Raw genomic sequence first — 23,771 nt, forward strand, 5'->3', positions numbered from 1 at the left:
ATTTAATTGGATCTGTCTTGGGGAAGCCTATACTCCAGTTGGTATTTAAAATTATGACAAACAGAGCCTTTCAAATAACTTTCACAGTATGGTGGCTCATGTTTTTCAAGCCCAAAATACAGTTGGCTGTAGTTCTAGATAAGAGCAACACTACACTGGAAAGTCCCTGTTCATCTTCTGGATTACAAAGGTCACCACAGAGACACAGGAAAACAAAATAAAACAGTCTACTCAAAACACAAAATAAAATGCTGATAAGATGCTTAAAATGTTTATTTACAGGTTTTAAAAGAAAAAAAAACAACAACAACCAAGTGCCTGACTTGTTAAGCATACTGGTCTTCACTTGTTATGAGATGTTAAAATGATCACCTGGAACATGTTTGAGTAAAGAATATAATTAAAGCAGTTCTGTCCAATGCTTTAAGTCGGAGTCACAACGTAAAATAAGATTATGTAGCGATCGTCTCTGTTATGGTTGCTGCTGGAGTCACGCTACATTGCCTTCTGCTGCATTCTTTACCACAACTTCTTGGCAGAGTGTCACAGTAAACACCACAGCAAAAAACAGAAAATTAGGCTTCACGTCATCTCAGACTTCATAACCTGGGCAATCAAAGCTCATGGATCTTGCAGTCTTTCTACCAACAAGCCTCCTCCCTGGTTTGGGGAGGGAGCCCATCTTGACAGGTGGTCTGTGCCCCTGTAGGTGGTTCTGCTTGGGTGACAAAGCTGCCTGACGGGCCTCCTGGAGTTCTCTGAAAGGGGAAATGAAAGTGTTTTCGACTATAATTAGTCATTAAGATACCAAAACCAGCCTGTTAAATATGAACATAGGAATGGGCAGTTACTACAGGCTGTCACAGGCGACTACTACAGCATTGCTGAGATGAAACAGCACCACCTGCTGGTACGATTCGTGCATTTTTTTTGCATTGTCACCGCTTCAGAAGCAACACTTGGGCCTATAACTTCTCTTGGGGTTTCACTTCCTTAACAATGCATTTATTTATTTATTATAAGTGACTTATAAGTACTCTGAAAGTCTCCCATCATCTCCATTAATTACTGCAATACTTCAAGTGCGACTTGGGTCTGAAACCTTCGAACTGGGGACTGCAGCTTAAATTATTTTCAGTTTTCTTCTTACTTCTCAAGCATGGCGGTCCTGAACCTCTCTACAGTCAACTCTCTTCGCAGCTGAGCAGCCAGCCTCTCAGTCCTCTTCTCCCTCAAGACTGTGTGCTTGCAAAGCTCCCTAGCAGATGGCCGCTTTGTTGGGTCTGGTTCCAGCAACAACTGACAGAGAAAAAGTGCTAAAGATAAGCTATTCCAGCTATAACAAGTAAAAATAATATTTAGACAGGTGGCAACTAAGAATTAGTGTTCAAATAGCATTAAATGAAATATTTTTAAAACAACAAGGTTACAGAATTACCTGAAGTAAACCTCTAAAGGGAGGCGAGAGCTCCTGTGGCAGCTTGGGGAGACGCCCCTCTCTAAGACTGTGCCACTGATCTCCATTTAGCGGCAGAGGAGAAGCCCCGGCAGCCAGCAGCACCGTGAGGCCCAGGGCAAATATGTCCGCCTTGGGGAGGTGACTGTAATCCTGGGGAGCAGTGAGACAACTGAAATGTGAAATTACCACAAGAAACACCACAAAACAGGAAAGTGCAACTAACCAGTTTTCCTCTAATGCGAATGAGCATTCAGAACAGTTACCTCATGCAGGACTTCACTGGCCAGAAAGCGGCTGTCCCCCTCCTCAACTTGAGGACTGGTGGCTGATGTCACGTGACCCAGATCACCTGCAGAAAACTCAAAGTCAGCTGACGGTAACAAAAATAAATCGGTCAAAAAGGTAGCACTTTATTCAACATCAATACCGATTTTGTAAATGATTCTGGTTGAAGGGTTTCCATCTTCTTCCTCTTCACTCTCACCCGTCACAATTGCGCTGGGGCGGTGGCAAATGAATATATTACCTAAAAAGAAAAAAACTGTTAGGAACGAGGCAGTGAATGAACGTCCAAAGGGAGAAGTGGTCAAACAGACGCACTTGGTTTGATGTCCAAGTGAACGAGGCCTGAGCCGTGGATGTATTTTAGACCCACAGACACTTGCAGAAGCAGATCTTTCAACTCTGCCTCTGTGAACAGCTCTCCCTTTGCCTCCCTCTTTACAATAGCGCCATTAAGACTTCCACCTGAGGGACACACACGGGAAGACAAAAATCAACGCCGTCCTTCATTTTATATTCTACTTTAGATGCCGATTTGAAACCTACCGTCACAGTATTCATTCTGAATAATCATGTGATCATCCTCAGCCCATGCCGAGTAATATCGGACAACATGTGGGTGGTGCCCAAGCACAGCATGTGCATACACTTCCTTTAGGGCCAGCTGCCTAATAAAAGAACAAAAAAAAAATCTTATCAGTGAAGGTGTTTAAACGATAGGGAGGGCTGATGTATGTTAGCCAAACAGAAACGGTGCTGACTCACTCATTGGCAGAGCCTGCCAGGGGTCGTCTGGAGCGCTTGATGGCGTACAAGCAACCATCCAGCCTCTTCACACACTTATAAACTGCACCAAACTCACCCACGCCAATGCACTCTAGCTCCAGGAATTCGCTCTCATAGCGTGACAGCATAAAGGCTTGGACAGCTCGTCTCTGCCAGATTAAACAGACATGGTAAGAAGGAAAGATTTCTAAAGAAAGAGCACACGTCACTCCGCATGAGAGGAGAACTGGGGTTTCTTCTGTGATGATTCACCAAATATGGTAATAAGTCCACAAGGAAATCACTTTGTGAGGATTCTGACAGCAGTTTTCTTTCTGCTAGAGATTCCTTGTAGAAATTCCGGAAGTAGGGCTGGCAGGATGTCATTTTTGGACAAAACACAAAGTGAGGAGGCAGCTGAAGATGACAAAGCCCGATGATGAAATCATATCAGAAGCATCTGAAAGGGGAGGGCTACATTCAACACAAGTACTGGTAAAAATAGCTTTGTACCTTTGGTGGGAGAAAGGCGTCATCATCCTCTTCAGATGACGTTAGGCTGTGTTTAAACCTGGAATACAGAAAGGGCATTTAGCCCTTTATATACAGAACTACAAAAGTCAGGCCTGTGTATCAGGACACGTCTCTAAGTTTAGACCAAAACTAGTTCAATTTGAATCCTGAAAGCCTTTTTGTCATCAGTTGGAGATTCTTATTGTGACAGCCGGCATGTAATAAGGTGGAATCGCATACTTGCGGCCAAAGTCATCATCATCGTCACTTCTACAACTGTTCCTCCACGGTTGCTCGCTGTTCCTGCGCACCGGGTCTGGGGTGAAAGGATTCACGTTGACGAGAGGTGCTGTGATTAGGTTTGCGGCAGCTGATGCAAAACGCAGAGTTCGCTGTTGACGACTTATCTTAAGACTGGAGTAAGGCTGGGAGGCCTTTGATAGCAAACTCTATAGTAAGAGAGAAAGACAAAGAAAAAACAAACAAACATCATTCAAGCACACAGACGGGAAACAGAAGCATCTTTACTCTATATTCTTCCCCACCTTGGGTGTGCTGGGAGAGCCACACAGTCTCAGCTTCCTCCAGGAGGCGTAAGGTATGGGGCTGGTACAGTGCTGAGGGGAACATAAAGAGTTGCTTCTACTGAAGTGACGTTGTGCTCCGGGGGTCCTGCAGGCAGAGGTGGGACTGTAGACTCTGGAGGTGCTGTCATCAGAGTTGTCACCGCTGCTGCTGCTGCTCTCTTCTCCACAGCTAGAAAAATCTAGCTGCTGGCTGATTCCATCAAATAAAGTAGCCATGCTTGGGGCCTGAGTTTGGGGAACGGCTTCTTTTATAATGCCATATCCTTTTACACCTGAGAGCACAACAGCGCTGTGCTAAAATCTGGACCGATGTTATGCACAAAATGTGAAGCCTGCTTGTTCATAGAGGTAACAAGTTTACAGTTACACCCCCACACCTCTAAAGCCAGAGGCCTAGTGTAGGATAAAGGGTTACTTAAGCAGCCCACTAAAAGTCAAATTAATTCGTTCCCCGCCCAGTTGTTTTATTATTGCCAGCAAAAACGTTAAGCTCGAAAGATGTTTCTCATATTGCTTATACCCCTAATAACGTGTGTTTATCACGTATACTTACAAACAAATGACCATCCACGCCAACACGCTTGAATTTCGCGCCACATACGTATGACTTCCTGTTTAAATAAATGACGCCACCGGTTTCAGTCATCCAGCTCTCTGATTGGTTGAGTTGTGGTAATTGAAGAAACACCTTGACGTAAAGCATTAGTAAAGAAATGTGATATTTCGTTAATGTTAGGGTAGTGTGGGGATATTACGTAAAGCTAACATTTGACATTGAAAGTAAGAATAAAAATTCATTAAAAGATATTTTTTAAATGAGCCTATTAAGTCGCATTACAGTCATTATTAAGGGCAGTTGCAAATATTCATTGTTGTAAGTAACTTAAAAGTTTGTGTATTTGACAGGGGAAATGTAAAAAAAAAATAGGTCACTGTATTAAATAGTAATATAGACACGTGGGCGGAAGCGGGCTACGTCATCAAAACAGTGAGGCAGGAGGAGGAAAAGAAGCCCCGTCCGTGGATGTGACACGCTTACAAATACATAGAAAACAACTCCGCGAGCAGCAGGAAAGCATGATCCGTCTCTCACGCCGTGCTTAACCCGCTCGACGCGTCGGAGCTTTGTGTATTTTCTCCCCTTCTTTCTCGTGTCCTCGGAGGCTGCAGCAGCACCATGGTGGAACAGTCGGACCGAGCCCCGCTCCTGGACTGGGAGGAGATCCCACCGCCCGATCCGAACCAGGCGGCTCAACCTACGCCTCAGCCGCCGCGAGAAGAAGACTCCGCGGCGGAGAAAAGTGCGCCGACAGACACTGCGGCTGGTACTGGGTGGAGCAGCAGCACCACCATCGACGCCACCACCATCATCATCCCCCCCGGTCCGACACGCAATGTGACAGCTGCTGTTGTTGTCAAAGGGGACGGAAGCCCGGGCCGAACCGAGCTGTCCGGGCACGGCTGGGATCGCCCGCAGCCTCTCGGTGCAGACCGTAACGCCCCTTTCCCCGGCCTCTCAGTGAAGGATCAGTGGGAGGAAAAAGACCAGATAGTGGCTGTGTTTGTGGTTACCTTTGATACAAGATCAGGTGAGCAAGCAGACTTTGGTCTCTTTATCCTTCGCATTTAAAATTCTCAGACATGGACTGCGTAACCGCAGAAATGATGATCATGTGATGTTTTGACATCTTTATCTGTGCAACCCTGCATTGTGCTGAACGGTTTTCATAAAAGCCACAACGAAGAAATAACCTCGACTATTGTGAGGCAACCTTTCAACACGAGACAAAAGTCAAACATCCTTTAAAGCTCATGCAAAAATAAGTTACTGAAGTCCCAAATCGTCTAAAGGGGAAATCCTTCCACTTAGATCTTGTTTAGAATAGATCAGAACTCTCTAATTCCTAAGTTTCTTCACGTTTTACATAGTTGTGTTGGCTGAGTCACCTCTTTCTTGCTCTCCCTGACCTCTGGCTAACACATGACTAACATGCAGGATTGGAGGAAGTTGCCAGGATGAAAGTAGACAGTGTAGGAAGTGACTTCATGGGTTATTGTGTGTGTGTATTTGTGAATGGCAGGGAATATGATAGAGTGGTGCCTGCCTCATGACATCAACTTGGATGGTGTTGAATTCAAGTCAATGGCCAGCGGTTCTCATCGGATCACCAGCGACTTCATGTACGTACTTCCACATGTTAGATTTTCAGCTCAATGAGGCTCAGAAATCTGTCAGTTTGACGGTCTCCTGCTCTCCGTTATGCCCACTGGACAGATATTTCCGTAAGGGTGGCTACTTCGGTCTGGCATGTTTTGCGAACATGCCCGTGGAGAGTGAGCTGGAACGAGGAGCGAGAATGAAGTCTGTGGGAATTCTGTCTCCGTCCTACACTCTGCTCTACCGTTACATGCACTTCCTGGAGAACCAAGTCAGGTCAGACATGTAGAGTTGCTGTTTTCTTCCTTCCTCTTCATACCCTGCCCACAGGTTCCTTTTTATATGCCTGCCTTTAATATAGGCTCATTTATTAAACATGAACTCAGGATCCCAGTTGCAGCTTTTGTCACAAGAACCCACTGACATGCAGTTTTTCTATGAAGTCTTAGCACAGGAGTGAAGAAAATACTGTTAACAGCATCTCTCCTCCTCTCTTCTGAAACACTGCTCTCCTTGTGATAAAATCCTGACTCTCACTGACTGTAGAAATACAGTATGTGACACAACCACAGGTTTGGGTTACAGTTAAAGCAGATCTGCTGTAACTTGAAGGGAGTGTGGAAATCCTGGCTACATTTTATGTGTGACACTTTGCAGTAGCAAGCCTAAAATGTGTGATCTGTATGGCTTAAGTGGTTAAATCAAATAGAAAAGTTAAATTTATTTCATACAGCTGGCCTCAGATGATCTCACTGTGCAATTTATGGATAACTTCTGCTTTGCACAATCTGTGATCTTGCGTTAGGAGGACCAAACACTGGCTAATACTGAATACACAATTTAAAGTCCACGCAGTAACATGAGCTGTGAGCACCGGTGGGAATGTGCAGAAAGAAGTGAGTTCAAGCTTAATCTGCTCACATTCCTTCTTTTTCCCCCTTGTCATCCCCTTGAAGACACCAGTTGCAGTGTCCTGGCCAGTATTCTCCACTAGAGGCCTTCTATGAGGATAAGAAGGCCATTCTTCCCCCTACAGGAAACGGACTAGTCACCGCCTGCCCGACCTGGAGTGTTACTAATATAAGCCGCTGCATGCACCCTGAAATGAAGGTCTGAAAGCACACACTTTGGTTACTGATGCTCCCTTGTCTTGAATGCTCTGAAACATCGAACGTAACCCCAAAAATGACCACATTTGCCACTACTTGCACCCTGTAGATCACCCACCCGGCTGGCTGCATGTCCCAGTTCATCCAGTTTTTCGGGGAGCAAATAATGGTGCTGTGGAAGTTCGCGCTGCTTCGGAAGCGCATACTCATCTTCTCGCCTCCACCTGTAGGAGTTGTCTGCTACAGGGGTGAGTTGCTTAATCATAGCTTGTGCACATTTTTCTATAGCTCTAGTAATATGTGATTTACTGCGTATGCACATTCTGTTTTCACAATAATGTGATGCAAAGGGATCAAGATGTAACGAATAGTCAAACAGAGAAGCATGTGTGGTGTTTTTTCCTCTTTTTGGAGGGTTTTCATTCAGTATTTTCATATTCCCTCAGTGTATTGCTGTTGCTGCCTGGCCAACGTTTCATTACCTGGCATTGGAGTTTCTGTGCCTGAATTACGGCCTTTCTTCTACATCAACATAGCCGACATCTCTGCCCTGGAAACAGAGCTGTCATACGTGGCCTGTGAGTGAAGTTTAACTGTAAATGTTTCATTTACAACATAAAGTGATGAGTTCTTTTATATAGACATGTTTTCCCACGTGATATGTTTGAAGGCACCACGGAGAAGATCTTTGAGGAGAAAAAGGAGCTGTATGACGTCTATATCGATAACCAGAATGTGAAAACTCACAGGAGCCATTTGCAGCAGCTGCTCAGGCTGACCGCCTCAGATAAGGAGAAATACAGGAAGCTGACTGAGCAGAGGTGCGTTAAAATTGTGTCGCTCCTCTTTCTTTTTGTTTAAATTTGCAAAATGCATTTGTTTTGTGGTCATAGAAATACGCTGCAAAATGAGCGTTTGTTATTTTTAGATTTTACAGTGACTGACTTTTTCTTTTCAAAGGCAACTGCTGCTGTACTCTCAGGAGGTGGGTGAAGACTGCACATCAAATGAAGAGGAGCTTTTCATCCTGTGAGTCCTTGACAGCTGGTTGCATGGTTGATAATGGACTTGAGTCATACTCAGACAAGTGCAGTGTGGCCCACGTATTAATGCAGTTGCCTTTAATCTCATCTTAGGTTCTTTATGGAGCTTAATAACCGCATCTTCCAGACCCTGTCAGAGGTAGCAGGAAGCGCCGACCCCACTCTCACCGGTGAGCACGTGAGGGCCATGGGGCTGGATCCCCAGGGAGATCGAGCCTTCCTTGCCGACCTGCTGGAGGTTTATGGTTTCGATGTAACGCTGGTCATAGACAACCTCTGCTGCCCCTGAACCCCATTCAACCCGGGAAACTCGGAAGCCTGGATTATATGTGCCTACTAGGGTCACAAATACAAGACTCTGAAGACACTGCCTCCATCCTGGGACTTCATCTGCTCTCGTCTCTTCTGTGTGTGTGTCTCATCTTAACCTGAGGAGACTGTTTCCAACCACTGTGGAAGAAAAGGACACCTAACATTGTGCACTTCCTCACAGTGGGTGATAAACACCAATACTGCTGAGCAGACTTGTGGCCATTAACATCTTATGCGAGTCACTCCTTGCTGTTTTTGTCTGAACCAGTTTTCTTGTGTGCATACTTGTTTGACTTTGATGAAGTGACCAGGACTGAAGCACTGGATGAAAATGTAAACTGTCTGATGATTGCACCTGCTACTGTAGTGAAGTCACCGGCACTTTGACGTCCACTTGTGGTTTGTCTAAAAAATGGATTTAAGGTTCCTCGAAATGAATTTGTGCACTTCAGATATCTTTCCTGGGGAATCACACAGACCTCAGAATAACAGCTGTAATTCTGTTCTTATGTTTTGTTTTTTTGTCTGACTATTCCTGAAATGGTTGAGGGGGGAAAAAGCTTTTGGACCACGTTAATTGCCTTTGAAAAGGGAAGCAATATGAATCTGAGTGATAAGGGAAAAGCTGTTCTAAGGACCTTGCTCACCTTCATGCACCTTAAACAATATTTAGATATCACAGAGTGCAGGAGATCGACGCATTCTGGAAACCTTTTGCATTGTTGTACGTCGAAGCTTCTCATTTGTCATAATCGGTGGAAGACTTTTCAATGAATGTGTAACACTTATTGTGAATGCTGCACCACGGGACTGTTTCCCGATACACACAGTCACGCTTAAATTGAACTTTTTATATGCTGTTTTTATGATTTACAGTCTGAGCCATCTAGTTGTTCCAGAGCGGGAGCACCTGTAAATGAGCCGTCACATTTTCTTTTTCAAACTACTGCAGAGCCTTGTTCATGAGCAGAAGTTCATATGTCTCTTAGAATTCTGCTAACTAAAGCGTAATCGATGAAGCTGTTTGTTGATCAGCTCCTGTTCAGATGTGTTCATGACAAAGATCTCTTTGTGCGCGTTTAAAAAACCCTGTAACGTCCTGAGCCGAGCAGAAGCTTTAACTCCTCCTCTGTGGGCAAATTCACGGCAAGGACTCGGTCTGTTCCGTCTGTTTTTCTCAGTCCTTTCATCAGTGAACCCAGCTTTAGAAATGGGCCAACTGTGTCTTTTGAATACTGCTGGCAGAGTGCTTTTATTTCAGCCACCCCTTTGCCAACCACGGTGATAATTTGTTCCATGTTGGAACACATAAGTCTGACGTTTGCCTTGTATAAAATTGAAGAAGTGATTTTAACTTTCTCTCTGGCGTACTCCACCCCAAGCATATTTTTTCTGGCTTTGTTAAGAAAATAAAATGCACTAAGTGTTGTATATTTAAGAAAAGGGTAGTAAAGGGGACCTATTCTGCATTTCCAACATGGCCAAAGTTTCAAATAACGAGGTCTGGGAAGCAGATTCTCTGAACAGTCATTTTTCACAGTGTTATATATTTAAGATGTTGCTTCTGTGTAGATGAGAAGCCCCACCTCCTGTTCGTGAGGGGCAGCCAATCAGAAGAACGTTGGCTGAAAGGAAGAGAAACTAAAACGTCAAAGATCTGCACCACAGCCCAGTATTTAAGACAAATAAGGATTATTTTGAACTCTGAGTGATGCAAAGCAACTCTAGTAGTATCCATTCAAAAACATGACCTGGAAATGAGCATCGTAGGTCCCCTTTAAGCCCTGTTTTTTGAATGGGGCCTTATCATAATGTGACGTTTTTCAACTTACAAGAGCAAGGTGACTGATTTCTCTGAAAACATTACGTACACTGTCACGAGAACTTCAGAATGACCTTAGCTTTTCCACGATTGACTACCTAGTCTGTTCACTTATCAGCTGATATATCATCTTTCCTCTGACAGCGTTTGTTTTCCAGATGTATGTTTAATGTTCAAAAGAAAAAAAGGGAATGTGCACAACACAAACCACTGTATAAAATGCCTTCTTTGTGGAACTGTTCACAGATGTGTACCAGCATTAGCTAAATGATTCGTTTGTACAGCCTTCTCACATTACTGAATGTCACAGACGGCAAAAGTATTGCACACATGCAGCAACGTATCCAAATAGTGTGACTGTTTTTTTCTTGATTGTAAGCGTAATCACACAATAACAAGTCTTCACCTCTACTAATGCGAAACACTGTAAGAGATGTCAGTAATGTACACGAGAACTCAATAGCATGAGCAACTGTCAGTTTCACTGTACTGCCATTGTAAAACAATAAAACACTGATACGGTTCAAGTGTTATCTAATCTTCTTCTAACACCGCATCATTTTTCTATTTCAATTTAATAGTCCTCCTTTGTAAAAAAAACAAACAAACTGTATTTAATCGTTCTGTAGCAAAAACGTAGAAATTACGTTTATATTCCGCCTGAAACCTTCAGATTTTTCAACCAAACCAAAATGAACCCACAGCATTCTCAACGGGCCCCACAAAGCAGCCACAAGCTTAATCCTGCAGATTTGCTGTCTTAACGCCATCTGTCCGATCAGACTCGGCATCTCCGTGCAGCGTGCCAAAACTCCAGGTCCAAGCTACTGCAAAACACTCAGGTCGGCACAGCGTCCCCACACTGATCTTCACTCAGTCACTTGCTCCTTTCTCTTTAAATGAGATCGACAATTTTTCCAAGAAGACCAGCAGAAGTGCAGCTTGGATGGCTTTATAACCTTGATATCGAACACATAAATATCACAAAGGGAGAAAAACTGTTTGCACCGAGGTGGGCAGACATTATTTTTATTGACCATGTTAATAGTGAACTTTTCAGTAAACATCCTGTAAGACAGCCTGTACATGGGTTACTGGCTTAGAAAAGAAGCCTTGGTCCTTTTACATACAGCAAACAGCCTGTAAGGTAGTTGTTTTTGTAACTGGTACTGAATATTTTATGTTTACATGGAGTAAAACAGCCCCCATCAGCACTTCATGATCATTTAAAAAACTGCTGGCGAAGCAAAAATCCATTTTGAGGGTGAACTCTGGGTTTGATGGCATCTGGTTCTTTGGCTTCCCTCGAATTCGGCTTCTGTCCCGCTGTTCTTGTCTTCTTTCGGCTTCTGTTTTCTCATCACTGGATCTGTGAGAGGAGCTGCTCTCTGCGCTCGGCACTGATGAAGAAGCGGAGTTTCCGTGGCAACAGCCTTACCTCCACAGGCATCGCCTCATACTCCTCATTGTCGATGTTGTAGAAGCCAGAGGCGCCCTGCGGGGACCGTGGCAAAGTTAAATGTCAGGGCAAAAACTCGCACGCTGATCTTCTGGAAGTAGACTGACTTATAGAATCACAGCCTTAAAGCAGGTTTGATTTTAAAGGATTTCTGACCTCTGGCAGCTGCAGCCAGCAAGCACCAGCCTCCAATTCTGTGGCATTTTCAGTGAATACAGTCGGGTCTGCTGCTTTTTTATTGCTATTATGAAGAAGGATTAAAATCATTGAATGCATTTTGCACAATCACACACTTTCAGAAATTTAGGAAAAAACACTACTGACCCTGCAGTAATGAACTCGCCCACGGTCAAGTTGTGAGGCTCTGCACTGATCCTGAGGGAGTCATTGATGCGCTGAAAATTAAAATAAAGAATGCAAAAACTTCCGAGAGGCACAGAGCACTTAAAAGGGGCAGTGACATGATGTTTTCTTTTGTTTTTCTAAGAATAGCAACACAGCTTTACATATATAATGGTTTTTAACTGACCCTCTCCACTGGGTTTTTGTTGTGTGTTTGAATAAAGAGCTCTAACGTTGACAGCTGCTGCTCCTCCCACTTCTCTGGCTCTTCCACTTTTGGAAGCTCTGACCAAACACACAACCACCAAAGCAACAATTAGACAAACGGTGTCCTGGGCTGTTGTGCTACAAGTTGTTCAAGTTCAGTCACATTCGCTCACCTTCAGCTGGTGGGTTCCAGTAGTTCTTCAGCCTGCGGATGATGCGGTGGATCAGATTCGGCCTGGGGGCCTTCACAGGGGGCAGGTCGGGGGGCCGGAGCGTGGGAGCCAAATAGGACACAGAGACATCCCGGACCAGAGGCCACTCCTAAAACATAGCAGTGAATAAATAGTGTCATTACCGCTGCACCAACTGACTCGTTTCAAAATGTACCCCCAAGTTTTTGTAAGGATGTGAATCTTACACCACAACAGGTTAATGGAGTGAGATGTTTGCTGGAGAAAATAAGGGGAAATTGCACATATTAATCGCTTTGCCAGCATGTTTGAGGAAAGAGAACATCCTTACCCTCAGAGTGCTAAACCAATGCGCCGCATTTGTCTTCAGCGGTCCGAGGTACCAATATCTGTAGGGAAATGTTATGGTTAATTATTCTTATATGTAAAGAATCGTTGTCTTCCTCGTCTAGTTACAGTGTTGAGTAATCTTACTTGCTGATTTTTGAAGCCACATCTCTAAAAGCCCCCCAACGCAGTCCCATCAGAGCAAAGACTGGCTGCTCTTTCTCTCCCTGGGAAAACAAGCACATACACTTCAAAGTCAAACTCCTGTCCAAGTGTTAAAACAATGCAGTTTCTCCCAGTAGACATGTCACCTCGTTCTCACATTCACAAACGTGGGTACTGACAGCAATACTTCATCAGTCTTTTACAGCTGACGGCTAAAAACTACATTTGAACATGTCTCATGTTTAAATTCCCACTTTTATAGCACTGAGAATAGTTTCAGTGCATCATTAAATATCAAGGATAACAACATGTATATGTAAAGTACTTCTTTTTAAAATGATGCATTCAGCTTTGTATTTACTTCCTCACTTAGCTAGTTGTCAATTTATTTATGTATTTTTATTGTATTTTATTTGTTACTTTATATTCTAAGAGTCAAACACTGTTCGTTTGACTGAGTGTAGAATCAGAGCACCACACATCTCTACTTGTAATTACAGAAACAGTCACTAACTTGCCATTGCATACTTTATTTACTTTATTGAGTCGGCCATTATTGACCATTTGCAGGAAAAGGGATGGGTATATGATTCTCTATACCTCATATTTTCTACCTGGGATTTGGTGTCGTGGGTCGAGCTGCTTAAAGTCACGTTTTTCCACCACGTAACCACGCCAGTAATTTCCATCCACTGTTTGCTCATCCTATCATATGGCAGCGGTATGCAGTTGTGTCATCTGTTTACTTTTGGGTAGCACATCACCAGCTGCTAGTCTCTCCTCCTTCTTGACCTGGTTATACTCCACAGAGTTTCTTTGTTTGTTTTGATCTGTGCTTTTTTAGAGGTTGTTGAAGTAGCTCCTTATTTACTGAACCCTAATTGAAAACTGAAATTCAGCGCTTGCTGTCAGACAGTCTGGCTTGTCTTTCAGTTGTGTGCGCTAGGAAACATAAACAGGTGTCACTGAGATGGGACAGATACTGCAATATGAGACTTTTATATCATGGAAAAATGTATATTATTGCAGATGATATGATATGGCACAGCCCGAGTGCCAAGGATTCTGAAGTCTCTGGGAAGAACTTTTTTTAATTACTACACACCTTGGACATGAAATAATTTGCATGAAGACCTGAATTTAAATTTGCTTATTTCTTCTGCTGAATTTAAAGTCATCAACATGGCAAAAGAGAATATTAAATATTAAGAAGAAAATTAAAAATAATAGTTTATGTTTACGTTTAGGCCAACGTGTATTCAAAATATGAAAAGAAAGTCAATGAATGAATAAATAAGTTTGAGTGGTACAAAAGGAGAATAACAGAAAATCATCAAAATAAATCAACGTATATATTTTTTAAACTTGAAAAATAATGTCACATGGAAAAATCAGAAAATACTCACAAACACTTATAAAACGCATTTATTTTTTCTTGTAATTTTCTTTTATTATAATAAATATTCATATATGTTTTTTAATATATATATATATATTTTACCTGATGGCTTTTAAAATAAATATTAAATAACTTTGGAAAATGTGCTTTATGAATCCAGTTTACCGGCTTACTGTTAAAAACAGCAAGATGTTTTTAAATAAGTGCAGACATTAGTTTGTAACTTTAAGGCTATGTAGAGCAGTTTCTCACTTTGATTTGAAGCACATCCAGCGGTACAGTTTCTCCCTTCAGTATTGACAGTGCCGCTGATGTGATGTCCCTGGAAAATGAATGACGTTAAAAACATTCTAGTTAATGGAAGAAATCGGGAATTCTGTACTATAGATTTACTGAGTGACATGACAACAACCCAGTGAAGTTTGTCGTGGGAATATGTAATGATCTTTTTGTGTGTGATGCTGAAACATTACTTACTTGACCTTGTTGTCACTGAGGAGATGAAGACTTGGACTGAGGGAATTATGGGAGCCTAGTGGAATGAATCCAATTGGTGTCTTACTGAAGACGTCCTGTGGTCAGAAAACATCCACCAAAAGAAAGATTTAATTACTTAAAGTATCAGACTGAATATAGTTATTACAGACAACTGATGTCAGATTAAGCTACTATATTACATTACACCTACTTGGTCTGGCCTTCTCAGTAAACCTGTGATCACTTCCTGCAACGTGCCATCTCCTCCAGCCACGATCAGCATGTCTGTTTCTTCCATTAACTCGATCAGTTTTTTAGCCTGACCTTCATAGTCTGTCTGTAGAGGGATATGTAATATCTGGATGTGATGTCATGCTCTGTGACACTCTCAGAGACACTATTACCTGATAAATATCCAATTGAAATAGAAAACAATACCTTGACTACTGTAATCTGCACACCAGCCAGGTGTAAAATAGGAGCAGCATTCTTTTCAAATAGGTTGTTGGCTTTCCTGGAGAAAATTAACACAGGAAGCTGTAAATATTCTGAGAAAAATTAAACAAGACTCAGAGAGACGTCTGGAGATTATGCGTCTTACCCGTTGCAAGCTGCAGGGTTCAAAATCACAGTTGCTTTCCTGATTCGCTCCTGTGGTGCTATCTGCTGCTGTCCATATTCCTAACACAAATGATGATGTTAAGGATAACTGTCACAAAGAGGAAACTTGTGTTTTGGAGTAATAATTCAGTGACGCCTTACCCTGGCTAATAGACACGCCTCTCTGCGCAGGACGCTGTCACTGATGAAACATTATACATAATTAGGACGCGAAAACGGGAATTTGTGCACTCTGTCTCATTCATAGCATGAAATACCCACCAGTGTTTTCCATACAGCCAGTATCCACCGTAGGACAAGACACACACTGCAAATGTGCTTTTCTTCCAATGATTTCGCAAAGTCCGAAACACTTTCACGACTCGAGCCATGACTGTGATTAAACTGTTTTCAAAACCTCAATTTTAGCGCAGTGGTACAGATCATTAAACGTCATAAACGACACATTTTCATCACAGCGGTCACAGACTCACAGATGTAAGACTAGCATGGGCATTTTGGTGTACCGTCAAAACAGTCGGAAGCAAAACAAGAGCCTCAAACTCATGGTTCCGCTTGTGTTTTGATTTTTTTTCGGAACTATTTCTAGTTGCATATTTTTTCAAGTATTGCTTTATATAAGTCTCCTAAAAATATTTTATTTTTTAATCTTTTTTTTAAAGTTTACAGATTGTAGATTTAATTAAATGCCTTAAACGCTTTAACTTACAAGAACTACAATTCCCATAATTGCTAATGAGGACGGGGCCATCATTCGGAGGACCCCGCCTGAAAAGAGCCCACATAATCATGAAATCTTCCAAGATATTTAATCTACTCAACTAACCAGCGAGGACATTAAATTAGGACTGATAGATCCGTTGTTCACTAAAAGTGACCAAAGCATTACAGAAGTTATCGTTTTAAATTTCACACCGGCACAAACCCAGAAGCTTCTGTCCAACTTAGTGAGCGTATCATGGCGGCGCAGATGGCGGTAAATTCGGGTAAGGTGTATATTTTATTAAATAATTGGATTTTGTTTAATTATTGCATCAAATCTCAACCTCTGTTATGCACTGAAGCGCAGATATATGCGCTTTTTGGCCGCAGATTTGTCGATTATGATATGTTTTGACCACATGTTGTTGGGTCTGTCAGGCTAACATAGCTTAGCCTTGCCCATAGCAAATAGACGTTAAGTTAGCTGAGGTTAAATAACAAATTAGTTTTACTCATTTATACCGAACTAATTCCCACACTCAACCTGAAATAGCAGGGAGGGATGACACGACTTGTCTGATAGATCAGCTTGAAATAAAAGTGAAACTAACAACTCCGGGGAGGCAAAGAAGTGTCTGTACTATACTTCTGGAATCTTTTAGTGTCTATAGGATAGGCAAAATGCCGCAGTGGTGTTAACAAGCATAGTTATAGCAAATTAACTCGAAATGACTAGAAATTAGTTGTTTGCATACTTGTGTGACGACCCATCTGAAGCGTGTTTACTCCGTCAGGAGCCAGTCTGTGGGGGCCACTGAAAGAGCTCTGGGAGACAGTGGACGGAGCTGTGTTAAGGAGACAGCCCGAGAGTGTTCACCTCCTAGACCTACAGCTGAAGAAACACAAACCTCACTTTCTGTCACTTTTTAAGAACCCGGTAAGATGGCATGAATAGGTCATTTAAAACACTGTAATTTCTCACACATGCAGGTCACGGGTGTTTGTTTTTTTTCTTCCAATGTGTAGCTTGTAGTTACAGTCTGTCCTCCGAGACTCTGATATTAACAGCGTCTTGTCTTCTCTTCATTTTTAGCCAAAAAGTGCAGAGCAAAGAGAGAAGGTGCGTAAAGCCAGCACAGAAGGCATCGCCATCCAAGGTCAGCAGGGGTCACGGCTCCTTCCAGAACAGCTTCTGACAGAGGCTTTCATCCTCAGTGATCTCTTTGACATTGGAGAGTTGGCAGCTTTGGAGCTTCTCTTGGCAGGTAACATGAAGGGGGAAACCCCCCAACTTTATCCAGCATAGATTAATCCCATTTCATCTTATAGGTAAAGTGTCACTGTAGTTAATTGTGTAGCAGGTTCTATGGATTGTCCTGATCAAACACTGAGATTGAGCTCTGTTTCTTTTATGTAATCATCTCTCTCCAGGTGAACAGCAGCAGCCCTATTTTCCAGGACTGACACGAGGCCTAGTGGCCGTGTTACTTTACTGGGATGGAAAACTTTGTATGGCCAACTCTCTGCGCACACTCATTCAGTCACGACAGGGCAAGACCTTCACCCTGGATCTTAGGTAATAACGGTGTCTAAAAGTAGTACAATGAAACATTGATAAATGCTGTTAAAGTCCTGTATGATGAAGGTGTTTTTGTCCTGCTTGTATTTTTTTGGTAACATTGCCCTTGATGTAAATATGTAAAAATTGTGTGTGTTTCTGTTCTGTGTCTTGTGTACTGTTTGTTTGTATATGTGTCTTTCTGGCTGCTGTTACATCCAAATTTCCCCTTGTGGGACAATTAAAGGATTCTTCTATTCTATTCTATTCTATTCTATTCTATTCTATTTGAATCTTATGTTTGACAATGTCATTTGTTTTCTCCTTCAGTGGAGAGCTGGTGGCTTTGACAACACGATTTACAGATGAGCTCATGAGCCAAGGTCTGACCAAACGCATCCTAACTTTGGTGTCAGAGATAAGCGTGACGCGTGAGTTTGAACGCCTGCAGAAAGAACGCGGATTGGGCAACGAAAAGCACAGGAAGGAGGTGGGAAGTAATCTTTTGTATAAATTTTAACCAAAGATGTAAATCTTCAAATTGTTTTGTTTTTCCAGTGTTAAAGGAACAATACAGTGCCACTAATTCTCTCAACATAGAAACATAGAGTGTAGGAATGCAGAGTGCATTATGGAAAATATGGATTACATGTAGTTTCTGCATCTGTCACCAGGTTGCAGACCTCATCAAGGAATGCCGACAGGCGCTTGCAGACAGCCTGTTTTCATGGACCTGCCAATCACCCCTGTCAAAAGATGACACTCTGGCACTCATTGGCCACCTGGAGACAGTTACAGCTCAGGCTGATGGCTCACTGGACAGTGTTAGCCTGGCTCTGGTTATGGCACTGCTCTACTGCTTGGATGTCAGTTTCATAGAGCAGGGGACTGAAGATAGAGATGGTAAGTTCGTGCTGATGGTTTTGGTTTTCTTTCTTTTTTTCCTGTTGAAATCACCGATTCCAAAAATCATCTGCCTGTGTGTGTGTTTTCCTCCAGATTTGCTCCAGGCACTTCCATTGCTGACAGAAAGGCAGTATGTGTCTGCAGTGCACAGTCGCCTGATGGACAGCCAACCATGGAAGCTTCCGGGGCTGCAGGCCGTGTGTCGACTGGCGTGGGCTCTGTTGCTGAGAGTCCTTTCCCAGCTGCCACAGGGCTCAGGTAAGCACTGCATTCCTTGAGTCTCCATTAAAAATCCCCTTCTAATTGTTACGTTTTCTGAGATAACAGCCATTTCATGTTATTGTACGTGTATTTTTGTGCAGCACTGGTTGAGTTCACCGAGGCAGATGAGGCTCTGGCTGATCAGGCTCTCCTGGGCGATGTCTTCTTGTTTATGAAAGAGGGCATTCTGGGATGTGAGAGTTTTTCCCAGGAAGAGTTTTACATCCGCCGCGTCCATTCACTCATCACAGACTTTCTGGCTCTTATGCCAATGAAGGTAAGAGATGCTGCAGGTGCTTTTAACTTAAGACTGACATGTAAAACTATAATATGGTTTTTAACTTATCAGATTCAACATTCTGTAATTGTCACATTTCATTTATTTATTTATTTTTGCATCTTAATTTAAATATGTAACAAGCGTATTTTGGCTTTTTGCAGGTGAAGCAGCTTCGTAACCGTGCCGATGAGGATGCCCGCCTCGTGCACATGTCCTTACAGATGGACAGCGAGCTTCCGTCGTCATTGCGGAAGGACTTGGACCACCTCATGATCCTGGTTAGTGGTTTGTTTGTTTTTTACATATCCATATATACATACGAGGCAGTATTACCTCTAACCTTTTATTACTGATCGATGAGAATTTTTGGTTTGTGTTTTCAGATAGGGGAGTTTTACAGCAAGGACCCATTTGGATTAGAGCTGGGTTTGGAGTTCTGGTGTCCCACGGAGTCTCTTCAACACAGCTCCCTGCAGGGTTCTTATCTGGGAATGGCCCTGCAAAGACCTCCACATAAACAGGTAGGGTTCGTGTTTTTGTGACTACTGTTACTGATTGTCCAATTGATTTAGATTTGGGGAGGAGGGGTGTGTGTGTCCGTGGCTTCTTTTTCTTTAAAGGTGTTTTTATATTTTGTGATTGTTGACACAGGTGGTTTTGTCCAAGTTTGTACGTCAGATGGGAGACCTTCTGCCGTCCACCCTCTACATCTCCTATCTCCGTATGTTAAAAGGACTTGCCAATGGCCCTCAGTGTGCTCATTACTGCTTCAGCCTGCTTAAGACCAACGGGGCAGCACACAGTAAGACTAAATTTAGTCTTTATTTATTTTAGTGATATTACAGTTGAAATCAACACATTCGATTTGAAGTTAAGCCTTTCCACAAAAGGAACCTTATTATGTTGTAATAATAATAATGTGTTTGTCTGGTTTTTTTTAAATAAAACAACATTTAAATTTTTATTTTATTTACACCATTAGAATACTGTCTGGGTTCATTATTATTTATAATTATTTAAATCAAAACCTTACCAGCGTGTACTGCAGTGTTCTCTAATGCATACTAATCTTGTTCAGGTGACAACATCCAGGGAGTTTCAGGCAGTCCGGTGTCCTGGGAACATTTTTTTCACTCACTCATGCTGTACCATGAAAACCTGCGACGAGACCTCCCCAATCCAGATTCGGCTCACTACCGCCACCCGCCACTCAGGGGCATCACCCAAAGAGAGATGGAAGGACTTACCTCATTTTTGCAGTTGCTCACCACCATCATCACATGGGTATGCCACAACAGGCATGGATTTGTGCTTCTATGTGGGTTTAAAATACCACAAAGTCAGATGTTTATTTCTATCTTCTCTAGAGTGAAAATGCTCGACTGGCCTTGTGCGAGCATCCCCAGTGGACCCCAGCTGTCGTGATGTTGGGATTGCTTCAGTGCAGCGTTCCTCCCGTCCTGAAAGCTGAGCTCCTGCACTGCCTGGCAGCGTTTGGAAAGTCACCGGAGATCGCTGCTTCACTCTGGCAGTCGCTGGAGTACACGCAGGTAAAACAGAACAATGTTTTATTTTTATTAAAAATGACAAGAGTGTACACTGATAGGGTCAACATTGTTTGTCATGTGCAAATAAAATATGAATTATGATAATATCAGAAAGTCACAGACTCCCTTTCTACTCTTACAATATTTCTCTACATGTTAAGCTTAATTTCTGCACTAAAGCTGTCAGCAGACACCAATGCTCTCACCACTGAAATGACTATAAGATGCTGTAAACATGCAAATGTCCAGTCCTCATGATTGCAGCCATTTCTTAAAACCTAATTTCCAGAAAATAAACATCGTCACTCTTGTGTTTCTATCTGTAACTTTGTGTTTTGAAGCTTCTCATTTTGTTTTCATTTCTTGTCAAACAGATCCTTCAGACGGTGCGAGCCCCCGGACAGAGACAAGCAGCAGGGATAGAGGTGAGATTTTAGTTGTTTTTGTTTTTTCTCCTCAGCAAGCGTAATGGTCAGAGGGTGACATTTAAGCCGTCTTGTTGTAAAGAAAAACAATGCAGACAGGTTATCGGTCTGATTTGTCTTTAAATGTTCTTCTGTTTATAAAATTGGCGCTCTGAGCAGGTCTGCTGTAATTGGGCCGTTACAGATCTGCATCATAGATCAGTAAAACAGCTGGAGACTAAAAGTTTTACTTTCATTTGATCGATTGCTAAACATCCTGTAAAAAGAGGGACGTGACTCAAACTTTGTGAATTATTTTCATGGCCATCAGGTGGAGCTGAATGAGATCGAGTCGAGCTGTGAGGAGTACCCACTGACACGATCTTTCTGCCACCTGATCAGCACCTTGGTGGAGGGAAGCCTGCCCGTTAATTTAGGAGCAGGGTTGCGTGTGCCCGGCTTTCAGCCCTACTTGAACTTCTTGCGTGACTCTGTGTTCCTCCCCTTCCCCACCAGAGCGTATCGTCGCCCTGCTGAGAAGGTAATGCTCCCTCCTAGCGTCAAGGTGTAGACACGAAACATAGATTCACTTTTAACTGTGTAAATCTGCTCATTTTGTCCCCCCCCTTTCATTTCGTTGCCGTCTCCCAGTGGGAGGTAGCCGACTCTGTCCTCGAGGTGTTCCACAAGCTGCTGCGAGACTACGAGCCCCAGCCGTCTGACTTTGTCCAGGAGATTGTGGAACTGCAGGGTGAGCAGGTCCCGGCCCATAAGCCTCCGGGCCACAGCATCATGTTCCACCTGCTCAATGACTCGCCCATGCTGGCACTCTGCCTCAGCCTGCTGGAGGAGGGGGTCCGCCAGCTGGACACCTATGCACCTTTCCCCGGTGAGAAAGCATGCACCGCTGTTAGGCAAATGGAGAGAACTTGTGTCTTTGTTCTGACAGAAGAGTGCATCACTCTGCCCTTACAGGTAAAAAGCACTTGCAGTCTGCAGTGTTGCACTGCTTGTGCCTTTTGGACTTGGCTCTGCAGAAGGAAGCAGTGTTCATGGATCTTCTTAGGGAGAGCCAGGCCTCTCTGCTGGTTTCTCCCCTGGAGCAGCTCCTCCAAGGCGTCAGCCCTCAAACCAGAAGGGCTGATCACATTGTCAACATTGCGAGGTAAACACATGCTTTTTTAATTTTTTAAAATAATGTTTGAACTGTAATGTATTTTTGTTCATTTTTTATTAATGTTGGCTATTCAGTAAAGCTTATAACTCAGCCTTTGCAGCACAGTTCTGAACTCTGCCGTTTGTCTTTGGCAGGTATCTTTACCACAGCAGCTCAAACCCAGAGGCCGCCTTCCAGAGCGCCAAGATTCTGCGTCGCATCGCCAACTACCCAAACATTCAGATCAGGCTGGTGGGAGACTTCACACATGACCAGGTACGTCTGGAAACGCGTGTCATACTTTGAATTGGATGGAACAGTTGCCTCGATATAAACTCGTTTGTCTTTCAGTATATATTAGTAAATTAGATCTGTGTAAGAAAACGGCTTGAACAGTATTGAAATTTTCAAGGTGACTTGGAACAGGTTTCATGAAACCTTGGGTGTTTTTGCTGTGTGCATGTAAGCGTTAGCTGTGTTAAAGCAGACATTAATTTAAACGTCTCCACTTCAGGCTGTAAGTGACAAGCTCATGGCAGGCTTTGTGGAGTGTCTGGACAATGAAGACGCAGAGGAGGGCACAGAGAAAGATGGTGAGACGATCTTCACCTATCAATTATTAAACCTGTCACACTCAGACTTACTAATTTACACCTTAAATACTAACTTTCAGACGTAGACTCACAAAAGAAGGTGGCAAGGATCCGGCACGAAACCCAGATCCATATTTTGAACCTGCTCATTACGTCTTTGGAGTTGAAGGCACCAAATCTGGCCCTTTATCTTTTGGGCTATGAAGTGAAGAAGCCTGTGTCGTCAACCAATCTCCAGGACCCGGGTGAGTTTGGCCTTTACAGTGAATATGTTCATTTTAGTAGCAGTTATGATGTTTAACACCGTTTGAACCTTTTATGGATTAAGTGGAAAGAAAATCGGATGATTTAAGTGTGTTTGTCTTACAGGTGTGTTAGGGTGCCCGCGTAGCTGCCTGCACGCCATCCTGAGTCGGCTGCAGAGAGGCACAGAGAAAAGATCGGGACCTGCACTCACACAGCAGGCCCCGCACCTGGCTGAGCTCTGCTACCAGGTAATATTTAACAGCGCTCACAAAATTCAAAATCTCTGGTAGCCCTTCGGGCGAGCCCTGTTTAAACGAGGCCCAATCTCTGCAGTGAGAGATGTAGCTCAGCTAGCAGGAGGATTTTATGTTACAGAATATTTCAAATTCGGACACTCTTCAGTTTTTGGTAGCCCAAAATAAATTTAAGTAGCCTGAAAAAAAAGAGGACAATTTTTTGATTGACTTAAAAAATTGTTAAAACACAAATTACAACAACTGTAAAAAAAATACAATCATCAACTCAAATATTTGGTTCTAACTGAACAGAAACTTCTATGAACTTGTAAGAACTGTGTAGAACATGGATCAGTCTGTGTCAGATCCTGAATCTGACATTTCCACTGGAGTCACGGGTAAGAGGTAAGTGGAACCAAGATCATTTGCTTTGTTTGCAAAGGCTGCTACATTGTGCCAAAGGTAGTTCACTCTTTGCAGCATCGCGCTGTTCTAAACAGCTTTTTCTTCTGCGTTTCTTCTGGACTTCTTGCTGTGCTGGGTTTATTTTTAGTAGTTTTTTTGCAATTGGCGTTTGTTCTGGGAAAGATACTGCAGACTGAGCAATAATGCATTTCTTGCATTTCTCATGGGTTCTAATGGGG

General features: G+C 42.9%; 4 protein-coding genes across 8 annotated transcripts in view; 2 read left to right on the plus strand and 2 right to left on the minus strand.

Moving 5' to 3' along the window:
- Positions 1-260: 260 nt before the first annotated feature.
- wee2 (WEE2 oocyte meiosis inhibiting kinase) lies at positions 261-4,470 on the minus strand. 2 transcript variants are annotated; one of them, XM_005930369.3, is made up of 12 exons: positions 4,160-4,470; positions 3,565-3,831; positions 3,260-3,468; positions 3,020-3,077; positions 2,507-2,676; positions 2,288-2,409; positions 2,060-2,206; positions 1,887-1,985; positions 1,723-1,808; positions 1,439-1,609; positions 1,151-1,299; positions 261-758 (listed from the first exon to the last, which is right to left on the minus strand). In XM_005930369.3, exons 1-12 carry the CDS (start codon positions 4,307-4,309, stop codon positions 593-595), a joined length of 1,794 nt encoding a protein of 597 aa, XP_005930431.1. In that variant the 5' UTR covers positions 4,310-4,470; the 3' UTR covers positions 261-592. The 2 variants fall into 2 exon arrangements, with proteins under 2 accessions (XP_005930431.1, XP_005930432.1); XM_005930370.3 differs by having other exon boundaries at positions 3,565-3,878; positions 4,160-4,437.
- Positions 4,471-4,597: 127 nt separating this feature from the next.
- Positions 4,598-10,574, plus strand: dennd11 (DENN domain containing 11). The gene is made up of 9 exons (XM_005930372.3): positions 4,598-5,195; positions 5,688-5,787; positions 5,882-6,040; positions 6,721-6,874; positions 6,983-7,121; positions 7,320-7,451; positions 7,544-7,694; positions 7,834-7,902; positions 8,010-10,574. The coding sequence occupies exons 1-9, from the start codon at positions 4,784-4,786 to the stop codon at positions 8,203-8,205; spliced, it is 1,512 nt and encodes a 503-aa protein (XP_005930434.1). The 5' UTR covers positions 4,598-4,783; the 3' UTR covers positions 8,206-10,574.
- A 535-nt stretch (positions 10,575-11,109) lies between these two features.
- Positions 11,110-15,756, minus strand: agk (acylglycerol kinase). Its single transcript, XM_005930368.3, has 14 exons — positions 15,500-15,756; positions 15,380-15,419; positions 15,219-15,298; positions 15,056-15,131; positions 14,829-14,954; positions 14,618-14,712; positions 14,393-14,462; positions 12,724-12,803; positions 12,581-12,638; positions 12,232-12,379; positions 12,039-12,136; positions 11,834-11,904; positions 11,666-11,750; positions 11,110-11,545 (listed from the first exon to the last, which is right to left on the minus strand). The coding sequence occupies exons 1-14, from the start codon at positions 15,607-15,609 to the stop codon at positions 11,411-11,413; spliced, it is 1,272 nt and encodes a 423-aa protein (XP_005930430.1). The 5' UTR covers positions 15,610-15,756; the 3' UTR covers positions 11,110-11,410.
- A 251-nt stretch (positions 15,757-16,007) lies between these two features.
- The window catches only part of nup205 (nucleoporin 205), a 16,369-nt gene continuing 8,605 nt past the window's right edge, over positions 16,008-23,771 (plus strand). For 2 of the 4 annotated variants that reach the window (XM_014336163.2, XM_014336164.2), the window contains exons 1-21: positions 16,008-16,224; positions 16,735-16,877; positions 17,034-17,205; positions 17,372-17,516; positions 17,829-17,988; positions 18,173-18,401; positions 18,498-18,662; positions 18,767-18,942; positions 19,107-19,223; positions 19,329-19,466; positions 19,597-19,747; positions 20,024-20,229; positions 20,313-20,495; positions 20,867-20,917; positions 21,228-21,437; positions 21,548-21,785; positions 21,872-22,061; positions 22,208-22,328; positions 22,567-22,645; positions 22,726-22,890; positions 23,015-23,139. In XM_014336163.2, coding sequence (XP_014191649.1) covers positions 16,197-16,224; positions 16,735-16,877; positions 17,034-17,205; positions 17,372-17,516; positions 17,829-17,988; positions 18,173-18,401; positions 18,498-18,662; positions 18,767-18,942; positions 19,107-19,223; positions 19,329-19,466; positions 19,597-19,747; positions 20,024-20,229; positions 20,313-20,495; positions 20,867-20,917; positions 21,228-21,437; positions 21,548-21,785; positions 21,872-22,061; positions 22,208-22,328; positions 22,567-22,645; positions 22,726-22,890; positions 23,015-23,139 — 3,192 coding nt within the window. In that variant the 5' untranslated portion in view covers positions 16,008-16,196. The remainder of the gene's footprint in view (positions 16,225-16,734; positions 16,878-17,033; positions 17,206-17,371; positions 17,517-17,828; positions 17,989-18,172; positions 18,402-18,497; positions 18,663-18,766; positions 18,943-19,106; positions 19,224-19,328; positions 19,467-19,596; positions 19,748-20,023; positions 20,230-20,312; positions 20,496-20,866; positions 20,918-21,227; positions 21,438-21,547; positions 21,786-21,871; positions 22,062-22,207; positions 22,329-22,566; positions 22,646-22,725; positions 22,891-23,014; positions 23,140-23,771) is intronic. The other 2 variants (XM_014336161.2, XM_014336162.2) reach the window with 1 other exon arrangement.

The sequence above is a fragment of the Haplochromis burtoni genome, unplaced genomic scaffold (assembly GCF_018398535.1).
Source record: "Haplochromis burtoni strain Fernald_Lab_line unplaced genomic scaffold, NCSU_Asbu1 Contig_127, whole genome shotgun sequence".
NCBI classification, from domain to species: Eukaryota; Metazoa; Chordata; class Actinopteri; order Cichliformes; family Cichlidae; genus Haplochromis; species Haplochromis burtoni.